The sequence below is a fragment of the Coregonus clupeaformis genome, chromosome 3 (genome assembly GCF_020615455.1).
Source record: "Coregonus clupeaformis isolate EN_2021a chromosome 3, ASM2061545v1, whole genome shotgun sequence".
Classification (NCBI taxonomy): Eukaryota; Metazoa; Chordata; class Actinopteri; order Salmoniformes; family Salmonidae; genus Coregonus; species Coregonus clupeaformis.
Window position 1 is genome coordinate 13,324,937 of NC_059194.1, and position 17,667 is coordinate 13,342,603.

Consider the following 17,667-nt stretch of genomic DNA (forward strand, 5'->3'; position numbering starts at 1 on the left):
GAATACATGGAATATGACAGACAAGCGATAAGACAAACAGGCTTAGCAACAGGAGGTAATGTGGATACGCCCACAGCTAGTGACAGTGATAACTACCCGTGGAAACAGAAGTGTGAGGTCGGAGTATGATGTGTCAATGGGCCCTGGTCAAAAGTAGCGCACTATATACAGAATAGGCCAAGGAAATGATCATCCACAATACCAACAGGTTGGTATGATATCCACCCTGCTGTATCACAGAGTGGATAGGGTGCCATTTGGGACGCAGCCTTGGAACATTCTGTGCCAAGATGTAGGAGTGTGGTATCATATCTGTATCATGTACAATGCTGCTGCCTATGGCTCATCCCTCTGACTGTGTGTCTGTCTGTAACGTGATTCACAGCGGTGGACCAGGCGAGTGGCGGTCGTTCCAACAACATCATTCACACAGAGACAGACGTGTTGGTCTGGAGGGCACGGCCTAGAGAGGAGGAGTGACCAGTCCGTCTGTCCATTTGTCCATCCTGAGGCGTCCTCACCGGTCATCACAACCCTATCCTCCTCCCTCCTAGCCCTACCCTTGTATGAAACGTGTCTGAATGTTAATGTTAGATGGAGCTGATGGGGAGGGGTACAGATTCATAAAGAAGGGGGTTTGCCGCTGGCTAAATGAGGGTGTAAACATGTGTGTCACATTGTGGCTTGCTGTTTTCCCAGCACGAGGTCCCACATTAAGAATCCTGCCACAACGCCTCCTTCTCGCCAAAGATGCTTCCTCCAACGGGAGATTTCATCAGAGGATTTACCGCTGTGAATTTATATCAGGGGCTCCGACTCCGGGGTCCAGCTGTGCACATCTAGACTAAAGAATCCAAGGACGCTGCACAACACAACACACACACTCTAGTGGCAGAATGGAAGCCACAGCAGCTGTAATGTGACTCTCAGGCAGGCAGCAGCCACTGGTATAACACTAACACTACCACTACACACTACTGTAACACTAACACTACCACTACTGTAACACTAACACTACCACTACACACTACTGTAACACTAACACTACCACTACTGTAACACTAACACTACCACTACACACTACTGTAACACTAACACTACCACTACTGTAACACTAACACTACCACTACACACTACTGTAACACTAACACTACCACTACTGTAACACGTACACTACCACTACCACTACTGTAACACGTACACTACCACTACCACTACTGTAACACGAACACTACACACTACCACTACTGTAACACGTACACTACACACTACCACTACTGTAACACGTACACTACCACTACTGTAACACGTACACTACCACTACTGTAACACGTACACTACCACTACCACTACTGTAACACGTACACTACACACTACCACTACTGTAACACGAACACTACACACTACCACTACTGTAACACGTACACTACCACTACTGTAACACGAACACTACACACTACCACTACTGTAACACGAACACTACACACTACCACTACTGTAACACGAACACTACACACTACTGTAACACGTACACTACACACTACCACTACTGTAACACGAACACTACACACTACACACTACTGTAACACGTACACTACACACTACTACTACTGTAACACGTACACTACACACTACCACTACTGTAACACGTACACTACACACTACCACTACTGTAACACGTACACTACCACTACACACTACTGTAACACGAACACTACACACTACTGTAACACGTACACTACACACTACCACTACTGTAACACGAACACTACACACTACACACTACTGTAACACGTACACTACACACTACCACTACTGTAACACTTACACTACACACTACTACTACTGTAACACGAACACTACACACTACTACTACTGTAACACGTACACTACACACTACCACTACTGTAACACGTACACTACACACTACCACTACTGTAACACGTACACTACACACTACCACTACTGTAACACGAACACTACACACTACCACTACTGTAACACGAACACTACACACTACTGTAACACGTACACTACACACTACCACTACTGTAACACATACACTACACACTACCACTACTGTAACACGTACACTACACACTACTGTAACACGTACACTACACACTACCACTACTGTAACACGTACACTACACACTACTACTACTGTAACACGTACACTACACACTACCACTACTGTAACACTTACACTACACACTACCACTACTGTAACACGAACACTACCACTACTGTAACACGTACACTACACACTACCACTACTGTAACACGAACACTACCACTACTGTAACACGAACACTACACACTACTGTAACACGTACACTACACACTACCACTACTGTAACACGTACACTACACACTACCACTACTGTAACACGAACACTACACACTACCACTACTGTAACACGTACACTACACACTACCACTACTGTAACACGAACACTACACAACACTGTAACACGTACACTACACACTACCACTACTGTAACACGTACACTACACACTACCACTACTGTAACACGAACACTACACACTACCACTACTGTAACACGTACACTACACACTACCACTACTGTAACACGAACACTACACACTACTGTAACACGTACACTACACACTACCACTACTGTAACACGTACACTACACACTACCACTACTGTAACACGAACACTACACACTACCACTACTGTAACACGTACACTACACACTACTGTAACACGAACACTACACACTACCACTACTGTAACACGAACACTACACACTACTGTAACACGTACACTACACACTACCACTACTGTAACACGTACACTACACACTACTGTAACACGTACACTACACACTACTACTACTGTAACACGTACACTACACACTACTACTACTGTAACACGTACACTACACACTACCACTACTGTAACACGTACACTACACACTACTACTACTGTACCATTTGAACCATTTTACATTTAGCAGACGCTCTTATCCAGAGCGACTTACAGTTAGTGAATACGTACACTACACACTACCACTACTGTAACACATACACTACACACTACCACTACTGTAACACGTACACTACACACTACCACTACTGTAACACGAACACTACACACTACCACTACTGTAACACGAACACTACCACTACACACTACTGTAACACGAACACTACAAACTACTGTAACACGTACACTACACACTACCACTACTGTAATACGTACACTACACACTACCACTACTGTAACACGTACACTACACACTACTACTACTGTACCATTTGAACCATTTTACATTTAGCAGACGCTCTTATCCAGAGCGACTTACAGTTAGTGAATACGTACACTACACACTACCACTACTGTAACACATACACTACACACTACCACTACTGTAACACGTACACTACACACTACCACTACTGTAACACGAACACTACACACTACCACTACTGTAACACGAACACTACCACTACACACTACTGTAACACGAACACTACAAACTACTGTAACACGTACACTACACACTACCACTACTGTAACACGTACACTACACACTACCACTACTGTAACACGTACACTACACACTACACACTACTGTAACACGTACACTACACACTACTACTACTGTAACACGTACACTACACACTACCACTACTGTAACACGTACACTACACACTACCACTACTGTAACACGAACACTACCACTACTGTAACACGTACACTACACACTACCACTACTGTAACACTACCACTACAGTACACACTACACAATACTGTAACACTACAGTACTTTTATACAGGTAACAAGCTGAGATTAGGAGCACTCCCTTTAAGAGTGTGCTCCTAATCTCAGCTCGTTACCTGTATAAAAGACACCTGGGAGCCAGAAATCTTTCTGATTGAGAGGGGGTCAAATACTTATTTCCCTCATTAAAATGCAAATTAATTTCTAACATTTCTGACATGCGTTTTTCTGGATTTTGTTGTTGTTATTCTGTCTCTCACTGTTCAAATAAACCTACCATTAAAATTATAGACTGATCATTTCTTTGTCAGTGGGCAAACGTACAAAATCAGCAGGGGATCAAATACTTTTTTCCCTCACTGTAATAGCATGGCACCCCTGGAGCAAATTAGGGTAAAGTGCCTTGCTCATGGGCACATAGACAGATTTTCACCTTGTCGGATTGGGTATTCGAACCAGCAACCTTTCGGTTACTGGCCCAATGCTCTAACCGCTAGGCTACATACCGGCCCTATTAGAACTAGCACAAACACTAATACTAAACACTACACCCTACACTAACACTCCAGTGGTTTCTTAACATGCCGGGAGAAGATCATTTGTCCACATCTACCAACCCAGTGCTGCTCCTCTTCCCAGAACCTTTTGATGACCTGGCAGCACTATGGGCTTATTCTATCTTTGAGTGACATGCAGAAGGAAAAACACATTTGGATTTGTCCTAGTCTTTAAAGCACACCAGGGGGCTCCTTGGTCAGCACTCTAACACCCTCATTTGGAACTCACTTGAAAACAGCTGTGTATGCTATGTTATCGATCAATAAGAGCTGGGGATACGAGGAGGCACACAGAGAACAACCAAATGCTACAGGTTTTTTTAAAGCAGCTGCAAACCCTCTGTATTGAGATTAAGATAATGCAGTTTGAATATCATTTGACTCGATTTAGCTGGTCCAATTCAAGCTGCATTATAATTTCAACATAGGCTGCTGGTGGTACTTCAGCTATGAACATGATCTGCCATCTATAGTGTTACAGTACTGTGTAGTGTGTAGATAGGGGCAAGTTGGTGCTGGTGGCTTCAAAAGCACGTAAAGGTAATACAAATACTTAAATTCATTACTGTAATCACGCTTTCAGTGAGGGTTCTCGGCGCAACACATTTCCAGACGCCGTGAAACATGCCTTCCCTGTCACTGAGCAAATGGAAGTCTGAGTTTAATGTCACGGCGCGCTGAGCACAAACACAGTAATTGAGAGGTGAGCTGAGTGACAGGCAGGGCATGAGGTGCGCTGAGGCAGGAAAGACAGAGCGGCAAGAAAACACAGAGCGGCTTGTGATGAAAGAAAGAAGAGAAGCAGCATCTTTGGCTCCTGCAATAAAGAACATCATATGATAAAAGGTAGAGAGAGAGCGAGAGCGAGAGAGAGAGAGAGAGAGAGAGCTATGCAATGAAGCCTGGGTAATTTAGCCTTGCCCGCTTCAAAGAAATGGGCTGAAAGCTTTTTGTTAGATTTTCAATCTACACAGAGAGCCAGCCAGGGCCAATTTCTATGGAGTAAAAAGCAGGGGTTGCAAAACAGGTTTGACCTCGGAGATGGGTACCAGTTTACCTTAAAATTCAGCATAGTCCGTGATCAACAAGGGGCAAGGTGAGCACTTACAGTATGGTACAGTAAAGCTTCCAATGTTTTCATCCATAAGTCATTCATTTTACATAACCTATGGATTATTAAAGGTCCAAGGAAGCTATTACCTCAAGCAAGACTAGTCAGACTACCTAGTACTTGGGGTTAATGTATACTAAACAAAAATATAAACGCAACATGTAAAGTGTTGGTCACATGTTTCATGAGCTGAAATAAAAGATCCCAGAAATGTTCCATATGCTTATTTCTCTCAAATTCTGTGCACTAATTTGTTTACATCCCTGTTATTGAGCATTTCTCCTTTGCCAAGATAATCCATCCACCTGTCAGGTGTGGCATATCAAGAAGCTGATTAAACAGCATGATCATTACACAGGTGCACCTTGTGCTGGGGACATTAAATGGCCACTATACAATGTGCAGTTTTGTCACACAACACAATGCCACAGATGTCTCAAGTTTTGAGGGAGCGTGCAGTTGGCATGCTGACTGCAGGAATGTCCACCAGAGCTGTTGCCAGAGAATGTAATGTTAATTTCTCTACCATAAGCCGCATCCAGTTTGTTGTTTTGGAAAGTTATAAAAGTCTATTGAAAATGTTTGGTTACTAGCTAGCTACCTTTTGAGTTTGAATCCTGCGACGCGGTTGGCATAAGTTGCTGAGACCGCGACTATATGTCCAGTGATCCTGCCGACCAAGGTCTGTGGAGCTGCGTGTCATAGCAGCTAGCCTAGCTGCTGGCTAGCTGCCAATCAAGCTAGCTGGGTTATCTTAAGGACTTGAACGCAGCCCATGACACGGTTAGCTTGTGGCTGTCTAGATGTTTGTTGTTCTTGTTGTTTCCAATCTTCCCTGCGACCTGCCCTTTCTGGAACTGCGAGGAGTAACAGCATAACCTACGTTGCTACTATGACAAAGAGCAAAGCCGGCGTGAGTACCATTTAGGACAGTGGTGTCTATCACAGGTGAAGGATCTTTTAAACAAACAAAAATAGTTCTACAAGCAGTTGTTACAACAACAAGAAAATAGCTTCAAGTGTTGTGTCCAAATACTGGTGGAGTCAACTAATAAAATAATGGACGACCTGACCAGAGCGGTCCAGGACCTGAAGAACAGTTTGCAATTTTCCCTGGGTCAGCTCGATGAGTTTAAACAGAAGAACGACATGATGACAGCAATCTGTAAGTTATTGAGAGAGGACATATTTCTGTATGTTAATCCATGATAACAGTGATGGAGAAATCAGATTATCTCAAGGGACAATCAAGGCGGAACAACACGGTTGTGGACGGAATTGCAGAATCTCCACGAGACCTGGACGGAGTCTGAGGACAAAGTGAGGGAAATGATCTCGGAGAAACTGAAGATGGACCACAGGAAGATTGAGGTGGAGCGCGCCCACAGGACTGGAAAACCCACCACTGGCCCAGTTGACAGGCCCAGGCCGATAATGGTCAAGTTCAAGAACAAGATAGCTGTTCTGGAAAGAGCCAAGAACTTGAGAGGAATGTACATCTTCCTAAACGAGGACCATCCTGAAGCTGTGCGCCAGAAGAGGAAAGAACTTATCCTAGTCATGAAAGCTGCCAGAGCGCGTGGGGACATTGATTACATCCGGTATGACAGGCTCATTGTCCACCCTCCCTCCCAAAAGCCTGGAAGGCATGAGAGAGCCAAGCCTATGGCTTCGTAGCTTTAACAACGCAGCACAAACACAATTACCAACTGATTAATGGACTGCTGAATGTATATATTTTTCTCTTCCTTTGATTGCTCTTTTCCATATTATGTCTATCTCTGAGAAGCTAACCAGGAAAGGGCTGAAAACAGTCCATATTAATGTAACCTTAGAAATAAGGTTAATGAAATCAATAACTTGCTAACATCAGATAACATTAATATATTAGCAATTTCTGAGACTCACTTAGATAATTCATTTGATGATACAGCAGTAGCAATACAAGGATATAACATCTATAGAAGAGACAGGAATGCTTATGGGGGAGGTGTTGCTGTATATGTTCAGAGCCATATCGCAGAAATGCTTAGAGAAGATCTTATGTTAAGTTTTATTGAAGTGTTGTGGTTGAAGGTTCACTTGGCACATCTAAAGCCTTTTCTTTTGAGGTGTTGCTACAGGCCACCAAGTGCTAACAGTCAGTATCTAAATAATATGTGTGAAATGATTGATAGTGTATGTGATGTAAACAGAGAGGTCTACTTTCTAGTGGACCTGAATATTGACTGGATTTCATTAAGCTTTCCGACAAAGAGGAAGCTTCTCACTGTAACCAGTGTCTGAAATCTGGTTTAGGTTATTAATCAACCTACCAGGGTGTTTACAAACACTACAGGAACAAGATCATCCACATGTATTGATCACATTTTTACTAATACTATAGAACTTTCTTCTAAAGCTGTATCCGTACCCATTGGATGCATTCATCACAATATAGTGTGGTCCTCTGTAGCTCAGCTGGTAGAGCACGGCGCTTGTAACGCCAAGGTAGTGGGTTCGATCCCCGGGACCACCCATACACAAAAATGTATGCACGCATGACTGTAAGTCGCTTTGGATAAAAGCGTCTGCTAAATGGCATATTATATTATTATTATATATATATTATATTATAGTGGCTATATCGAGGAAAGCCAAAGTTCCAAAATCTGGGCCTAAAATAGTGTATAAGATTTAGCTGTGACTCTAATGTGGACGATGTTAAAAATATGTGTTAGTCTGAAGTTATTAATAAGGAGCATCCAGACGCTGCACTTGATGAATTTATGAAATTGCTTCTTCCAATTATTTATAAATATGCACTTGTTAAGAAACTGACTGTTAGAACTGTTAAGGCTCCATGGATTGATGAGGAATTGAAAAACTGTATGGTTGAAAGAGATGGGACAAAAGGAGAGGCTAATAAGTCTGGCTGCACATCTGACTGGCAAAATGAGAAATGATGTGACTAAACTCAACAAAAAGAAGAAGAAACTGTAGTATGAAGCCAATGACATAAATGATGGAGAAAAAACTTTGGAGTACTTTAAATGAAATTAAGGGCAGAAAGACCAATTCAACTCCATGTTTCAACGAATCAGCCAATTATTTTAATGATTACTTAATTACTTAACTCAGAGGGTTTTCTTTAATGGAAGCTTCTCTAATGTCAAACATGTAAAGTGTGGTGTACTGCAGGGCAGCTCTCTAGGCACTCTACTCTTTTCTATTTTTACCAATGACCTGTCACTGGCATTAAACAAAGCATGTGTGTCCATGTATGCTGATGATTCAACCCTATACGCATCAGCAACCCCTGCTAATGAAGTCACTGAAACACTTAACAAAGAGTTGCAGACTGTTTTGGAATGGGTGGCCAGTAATAAACTGGTCCGGAACATCTGTAAAACTAAGAGCATTGTATTTGGTATAAATCATTCCCTAAGTTCTAGACCTGAATCTGGTAATGAATGGTGTGGCTGTTGAACAAGTTGAGGAGACTAAATTACTTGGTGTTACCTTAGATTTTAAACAGTCATAGTCAAAACATATAGAATTAATGGTTGTAAAGATGGGGAGAGGTCTGTCTGTCACACTCCACAAAGCAAGTCATGCAGGCTCTAGTTTTATCTTACCTTGATTATTGTCCAGTCATATGGTCAAGTGCTGCATAAAAATACCTAGTTAAGTTGCAGCTGGCCCAGAAGAGAGCCGCATGTCTTGCTCTTCATTGTAATCAGAGGGCTAGTATTAATACTATGCATGCCAGTCTCTCTTGGCTAAGAGTTGAGGAAAGGTTGACTGCGCCACTAGTTTTTATAAGAAACATTAATGTGTTGGAAATTCCTAAATGTTTGCATAGTCAACTTACACACGTACCCCACCAGACATGCTACCAGCGGTCTTTTCACAGTCCCCAGGTCCAGAACAAATTCAAGGAAACGTACAGTATTATACAGAGCCATGTGTGCATGGAACTCCCTTCCATATTATATAGCGAACAGCAAACCTGGTTTAAAAAAACAAATAAAGCAACACCTCACGGCACAACACCTCTCCCCCATGTGACCTACTTTTTGTGTGTATGTACTGACATGTATGTGTAACTGATAGATGCACACACACTACATGTTAATGTTTTTAAATGTATGTAAATTGTAAAATCTTTTGTCTGTAATTTATTCTTTGCTATGTGTCGGACCCCAGTAAGACTAGCTGTCGCCATTGGCGTCGGCTAATGGGGATCCTAATAAATCAAATCTAATTAAATCCAACGTCGTTTTAGAGAATTTGGCAGTACGTCCAACCGGCCACACAAATGTAACCATGTGTAACCATGCCAGCCCAAGACCTCTACATCCGGCTCCTTCACCTACAGGATGGTCTGAGACAAACCACCCGGACAGCTGATGAAACTGTAGGTTTGCACAACCAAAGTATTTCTGCACAAACTGTCAGAAACCGTCTCAGGGAAGCTCATGTGGCATCGTAACGGACTTCAGTTGGTAAATGCTCACCTTCGATGGCCACTGGCACGCTGGAGAAATGTGCTCTTCATAGATGAATCCTGGTTTCAACTGTTCCGGGCAGATTGCAGACAGGGCGTCATGTGGGCGAGCAGTTTGCTGATGTCAACGTTGTGAACAGAGTGCCCCATGGTGGCGGTGGGGTTATGGTATGAGCGGGCATAAGCTACAGACAACAAACACAATTGCATTTTATCTATGGCAATTTGAATGCACAGAGATGTGACAAGATCCTGAGGCCCATTGTCGTGCCATTCATCCACCGCCATCACCTCATGTTTCAGCATGATAATGCACGGCCCCATGTTGCAAGGATCTGTACACAATTCCTGGAAGCTGAAAATGTCCCAGTTCTTCCATGGCCTGCATTCTCATCAGACATGTCATCCATTGAACATGTTTGGGATGCTCTGGATCGACGTGTACGACAGCGTGTTCAAGTTCCCGCCAATATCCAGGAACTTCGCACAGCCATTGAAGAGGAGTGGGACAACATTCCACAGGCCACAATCAACAGCCTGATCAACTCTATGCGAAGGAGATGTGTCACGCTGCATTAGGCAAATGGTGATCACACCAGATACTGACTGGTTTTTTGATCCACGCCCCTACCTTTTTGTTTAAGGTATCTGTGACCAACAGATGCATATCTGTATTCCCAGTCATGTGAAATCCATAGATTAGGGCCTGATTCATTTATTTAAATTGACTGATGTCCTTATATGAACTGTAACTCAGTAACATCTTTGAAATGATTGCATGTTGCGTTTGTTCAGTGTAGTACATGATCCTACTTAGTACTTGGGGTTAATGTAGTGTATGCTCCAAGATGTCAAGCACCCTTTTTCCTCTCCTTTCATTAGGTCAAGCAGAACCCCACAAGGGGGTAATGTTGAACTTTACCCAGAGAGTTCCATGGGAACGCTCATTGATCAACATGTCCTCTCCTACTAAAGCCATGGAGGAGGGTTTTAATATAAGAAAATAATAAATAAAGCCATGTCCCTTCTTGGATGTTTGTGAGAACACAGCTACCCTTGCCTACATATAAATATGGGCTCACACCTTGCAAGGATAGGACACCATGTATGTTACATGTCATGTCTTAGTACAATTAATTACATGTAACTCCACAGTGATTACAAGCTAACATTCTTTTCAATTCAGGTACTGTTTTATAATGTGGGCTTCCTTATCTGCAGTTACAATGTTTAGTATTGTCACGCTGTTAGTTGTTATTAGTGGAGTAATGTTCTATCCTCAATTATGGAGATTCACAGCCTGCTGGGCTGGCTGGCTAGCTACAGGCATAGATAGCTCAACTTCTTCTTACTTGGATAGAAACTGCTACTAACACTCAATGGAGACCTAGAAGATGCACAACAACAGGTTCAACTGATACGAATTCACAGTTTATTACCACACTTGGGTAGAAAGGCACACTCTAGCTCTTAACACAACAGGAGGAGCTTGTTAAAGCCATACAAGTGTTACACCTATTTCCACTGAATATCACCAGATATCAGACAGGTAATTATAGGGTATCTTCACTGGTAACAGGAAGTAGTAACACAATAATTACAGTAACCAAAAGCTCTGTATCACCCTCACTACAGTATTTTATGGTTGTCTACTAGTTATATAGAGGAACTATAACAAATATGGTAACTTAAAGCATCAATCAGCAGTAGAAACAATAAAAAAAGCATACTCCCCTCCCGTTTCTGTAAAAAGCTGAGTGATGAGGTTGGAGAAATGTAACCACTCTCCAATTCATAGACAGAGCTATGAATGCAAGGACTGACCATACATGATATCAACATGATAGTTTTAACCATGTTTTGAGGCTATACAGTCAGTGTTTGTTTACATTTATATTGTTTACAAACATTGAATTAATTTAAGCTTATATTTTGGGTTCTGATGGGGTACGACAGCTGAACTAAGCACTGTCAAACATACGGTAGGTCAGACATAACAAATAGTGGTCAGTTATACAACGGGTGGGTCTAATCCTGAATGCTGATTGGTTAAAACCGCATTCCAGCCTGTGTCTATTCCACAAGTTACCACCGGCTAAATCTATGACGGTAAAATGCCTATTTACTCTGTTCCATCTGACTGCGCAATCCACTGTCTCATCAGCCCAGCCAAGCAATTTATAAACTTTAATATCCACTATAAAAAAGCATCTAGACATTATCTCACATTTCTTTCAGACTAAAATGTAGTTTTCAACAGCGGAGATTTGTATAAACCTTGCTGTCTGTCTCTCTGACATTTGAAACATTGTTTCAATATTCAAATTCGATCTCCAGCTGTCCCATAGTAATGAACGTGTCGGGAGTCGGGATGAGATAAAAAGATAGGCAGCTTTTATCAGCCAGCCGAAATCACAAATCAGCATAATTTCTATATACAGTGCATTCGGAAAGTATTTCAGACCCCTTGACTTTTTCCACTTTGTTACATTACAGCCTTTCTAAAATTGATTCAATTGTTTTTTCCCCTCATCAATCTACTCACAATACCCCATAATGTCAAAGCAAAAACAGGTTTTTAGAAATGTTTGCAAATATATTACAAATAAAAAACTGATATCACATTTACATAAGTATTCAGACCCTTTCCTCAGAACTTTGTTGAAAAACCTTTGGCAGCAATTACAGCCTTGAGACTTCTTGGGTATGATGCTACAAGCTTGGCACACCTGTATTTGGGGAGTTTCTCCCATTCTTTTCTACAGATCCTCTGAAGCTCTGTCAGGTTGGCTGGGGAGCGTCGCAGCACAGCTATTTTCTGGTCTCTCCAGAGATGTTAGATCGGGTTCAAGTCCGGGCTCTGGCTGGGCCACTCAAGGACATTCAGAGACTAGTCCTGAAGCCACTCCTGCGTTGTCTTGGCTGTGTGCTTAGGGTCATTGTCCTGTTGGAAGGTGAACATTCGGCCCAGTCGGAGGTCCTGAGCGCTCTGGAGCAGGTTCTCATCAAGGATCCCTCTGTACTGTGCTTCGTTCATCTTTCCCTCGATCCTGACTAGTCTCCCAGTCCCTGCCGCTGAAAAACATCCCCAGAGCATGATGCTGCCACCTAGCTTCACCGTAGGGATGGTGCCAGGTTTCCTCCAGACCTAACGCTTGGCATTCATGCCAAAGAGTTCAATCTTGGTTTCATCAGACCAGAGAATCTTGTTTCTCATGGTCAGAGTCCTTTAGGTGCCTTTTGGCAAACTCCAAGGGGGCTAACGTGCCTTTTACTGAGGAGTGGCTTCCGTCTGGCCACTCTACCATAAAGCCTGATTGGTGTGGTGTTGCAGAGATGGTTGTCCTTCTGGAAGGTTCTCCCATCTCCACAGAGGAACTCTGGAACTCTATCAGAGTGACCATCGGGTTCTCGGTCACCTCCCTGACCAAGGCCCTTCTCCCCCGATTGCTCAGTTTGGCCAGGCGACGAGCTCTAAGAAGAGTCTCGGTGGTTCCAAACTTCTTCCATTTAAGAATGATGGAGGTCACTGTGTTCTTGGGCACCTTCAGTGCTGGAGAAATGTTTTGGTACCCTTCCCCAGATCTGTGCCTCGACACAATCCTGTCTCTGAGCTCTACGGACAATCATGGCTTGGTTTTTATATAGACAGGTGTGTGCTTTTCCAAATCATGTCCAATCAATTGAATTTACCACAGGTGGACTCCAATCAAGTTGTAGAACCATCTCAAGGATGATCAATGGAAACAGGATGCACCTGAGCTCAATTTCGAGTCTCATAGCAAAGGGTCTGAATAGTTATGTAAATAAGGTATTTCTGTTTTTTATTTGTAATAAATGTGCAAACATTTCTAAAAACCTGTTTTTGCCTTGTCATTGATGATTTTTTGTTTATTTAATCCATTTTAGAATAAGGCTGTAACGTAACAAAATGTGGAAAAAGGGAAGGGGTCTGAATACTTTCCGAATGCACTCTGGAGCTCACTGGAGCTTTCAAACCACCGCTTTACCCGCGTGTGTTTTGGCTCTGGCCTAACCCATCGGTTTCTGGACCAATCAGAGGGCCCCAAATGTGTTCGCATTCGCTGAAGGGTTGGGAAGGTACTCAGATCCAGACAGAAGAACAAAAAACTAAATTCTGTGGTCGTGGTGCAGCGTTTGGCCGGAGCAAGGAGCCTGGGTAGCCAGGCAAGCTTTCTGTAGCACTCTGTAGCTCTGATGGAGCTCTCTGTAGCGCTGATGGAGCTCTCTGTAGCGCTGATGGAGCTCTCTGTAGCGCTGATGGAGCTCTCTGTAGCGCTGATGGAGCTCTCTGTAGCGCTGATGGAGCTCTCTGTAGCGCTGATGGAGCTCTCTGTAGCGCTGATGGAGCTCTCTGTAGCGCTGATGGAGCTCTCTGTCGCTCTGATGGAGCTCTCTGTAGCTCTGATGGAGATCTCTGTAGCTCTGATGGAGCTCTCTGTAGCTCTGATGGAGATCTCTGTTCCGCTGATGGAGCTCTCTGTAGCGCTCATGGAGCTCTCTGTAGCGCTGATGGAGCTCTCTGTAGCGCTGATGGAGCTCTCTGTAGCGCTGATGGAGCTCTCTGTAGCGCTGATGGAGCTCTCTGTAGCGCTGATGGAGCTCTCTGTCGCTCTGATGGAGCTCTCTGTAGCTCTGATGGAGATCTCTGTAGCTCTGATGGAGCTCTCTGTAGCTCTGATGGAGATCTCTGTTCCGCTGATGGAGCTCTCTGTAGCGCTCATGGAGCTCTCTGTAGCGCTGATGGAGCTCTCTGTAGCGCTGATGGAGCTCTCTGTAGCGCTGATGGAGCTCTCTGTAGCGCTGATGGAGCTCTCTGTAGCGCTGATGGAGCTCTCTGTAGCGCTGATGGAGCTCTCTGTAGCGCTGATGGAGCTCTCTGTAGCGCTGATGGAGCTCTCTGTAGCGCTGGTGGAGCTCTCTGTAGCGCTCATGGAGCTCTCTGTAGCTCTGATGGAGCTCTCTGTAGCGCTGATGGAGCTCTCTGTAGCGCTGGTGGAGCTCTCTGTAGCGCTGGTGGAGCTCTCTGTAGCGCTGATGGAGCTCTCTGTAGCGCTGATGGAGCTCTCTGTAGCGCTGATGGAGCTCTCTGTAGCACTGATGGAGCTCTCTGTAGCACTGATGGAGCTCTCTGTAGCGCTGATGGAGCTCTCTGTACCTATCTGTACCTCTCTGTAGCTCTCTGTTTGAATTAGGGCTGAGTCAAGTGAACTTGAGTTACAGAGTTAATTGAGAAGTCACGACAGTGTTATGCTCCTGTCTCTCTCTGTGATCAATGTGCTCTCTATGCTAAGCGTCAGTGTGATTTCGGAGCTGTGACTCGGCTCTGCGCAGCGAACCAGGTAAGTACTGTTCTGTAGAGGTTTAGACTGAGCACAGAGCTCCCTGCCGGCAGCTTACAAGGAAGAGAAGTGTGGTGCATAGTGAGACACAAAAGCACCCACATTGACATGATGTGAATATTAGAATAGAAACCTGCTATATTTCCTTGGCAAGAGATGGTTTAATGTGCCACAGCAAGCTGTCAACACATCACATCTAATTGTATCATTACTATGACAACCAGAGGAGATCGAGATCCACCTAATGATCAGAGACTCTGGTGAACAGTAAAAGAACAATGTGATTGGTAGCTAGTACAAAAAAGGCCCCACAGGGAGTTGCAGACGTAGAAGCAGTAATCAAGTCCATTCTACCCTTTACATCTCTATGGTTCAAGACAAGTAGTGGTGGAAGGTGGACCGAGGAGCAATAGTTATCCTATAGTACATATCTACACAGGGACTCTCTACATTCATTCTTATAGAAGAGCACTGTAGATAGTGGTGGCTATATATATACACTCGGTTCAAAAGGAGGGTTACAGTATCCAACTTACCATCATCTTCTCGAAGAGGTCATTGACCTCTTTCTCTGAGAGGTTCATGGAGCGGTCGTCAAAGAGGGGCTGGGGCATGGGCATCTCTACCTGAGTGGACAGGGGGTCTGTGGAGTGCTGAATCAGGGGCTTGTCCTTCTTATTCCCAGTCTTCCGGAAACTGGTGATCCGGTCACGCTGAAGGGGAAAGAGAGGGTGGCGTTACTAAAGTGTGTATGGTAAGCGTTATGACATATTGTATTTCCCTAGGCTTTACCTAGGAGTATTTCCCTTGGCGTTAGGCTTTCTGAATGCTTACATACTGTAGGGTTGTGTAATGCTGTCATATGCCTTTCCTGACATGTCTTTCCAGCTCCTTCCCAACCTTTAAACGAGCATCAGCTGGGCTCAATTACAGGTTGGGATGGTACCACAGGACGGGTAAAGTAAAGTGTTTGCCTGTGACAAGAGACAGACCGATAGTGTTTGTTCATTATCTGTTTTATCATTCATCTTTTCAGTTAGATTAAATGATAAATGTGCTTGAACAATGGGTAACATTGCTTGCTCTATTTCTTTCAAACTGGCCTTGATTTATTCATCTATACAGTTAATGTGTATCTGAATGAAAACATAGTACATAATAAAATAGTGCACCGTAAACTACAGTGAGAGTCATAGATTTGACTTCCCATTAACCCTGTAGGTTAGGTTTGTTCAACATCACAGACTGTTATGGGAGTCTGTAGAACTTCAGTACAGAGGAACATACACCTACAGTGCATTCGGAAAGTATTCAGACCCCTTGACTTTTTTCACATTTTGTTACATTACAACCTTATTCTAAAATGGATATATATATTTTTTTATGTCATCAATCTACACACAATACCCCATAATGACAAAGCAAAAACAGGTTTTTAGACATTTTTGCAAATGTATTAAAAATAAAAAACTGAAATATCACATTTACGTAAGTATTGAGACCCTTTACTCAGTACTCTGAGAGTCCTTTGGGTGCCTTTCGGCAAACTCCAAGCGGGCTGTCACGTGTCTTTTACTGAGGAGTGGCTTCCGTCTGGCCACTCTACCATAAAGGCCTGATTTGTGGAGTGCTGTGGAGTACCTTCCTTCTGGAATGTTCTCCCATTTCCACAGAGGAACTCTGGAGCTCTGTCAGAGTGACCATCGGGTTCTTGGTCGCCTCCCTGACCAAGGCCCTTCTCCCCCGATTGCTCAGTTTGTCCAGGCGGCCAGCTCTAGGAAGAGTCTTGGTGGTTCCAAACTTCTTCCATTTAAGAATGATGGAGGTCACTGTGTTCTTGGGGAGCATCAATGCTGCATACATTTTTTGGTACCCTTCCCCGGATCTGTGCCTTGACACAATCCTGTCTCGGAGCTCTACGGACAATTCCTTCGACCTCATGGCTTGGTTTTTGCTCTGACATGCACTGTCAACTGTGGGACCTTATATAGACAGGTGTGTGCCTTTACAAATCATGTCCAATCAACTGAATTTACCACAGGTGGACTCCAATCAAGTTGTAGAAACATCTCAAGGATGATCAATGGAAACAGGATGCACCTGAGCTCAATTTCGAGTCTCATAGCAAAGGGTCTGAATACTTATGTAAATAAGGTATTTCTGTTTTTTATATTTATTAAGTTTGCAACTATTTCTAAAACCCTGTTTTCACCTTGTCATTATGAGGTATTGGGTGTAGATTGATGAGGATTTACATTTATTTAATCAATTTTAGAATAAGACTAACGTAACAAAATGTGGAAAAAGTCAAGGGGTCTGAATACTTTCTGATTGCGCTGTACATATGCTTTAGAAAGATACTCTCTCCTCACTGTATTCAGCTATTCTAGCTAC

The 17,667-nt window shown here is 43.4% G+C and overlaps 1 protein-coding gene across 3 annotated transcripts in view; it reads right to left on the bottom strand.

Moving 5' to 3' along the window:
* LOC121540695 (protein diaphanous homolog 2) overlaps positions 1–17,667 on the bottom strand; it is a 677,119-nt gene that overhangs the window by 625,156 nt on the left and 34,296 nt on the right. For all 3 annotated transcript variants that reach the window (XM_041849734.2, XM_041849750.2, XM_041849742.2), the window contains exon 3: positions 15,810–15,986. In XM_041849734.2, coding sequence (XP_041705668.1) covers positions 15,810–15,986 — 177 coding nt within the window. The remainder of the gene's footprint in view (positions 1–15,809; positions 15,987–17,667) is intronic.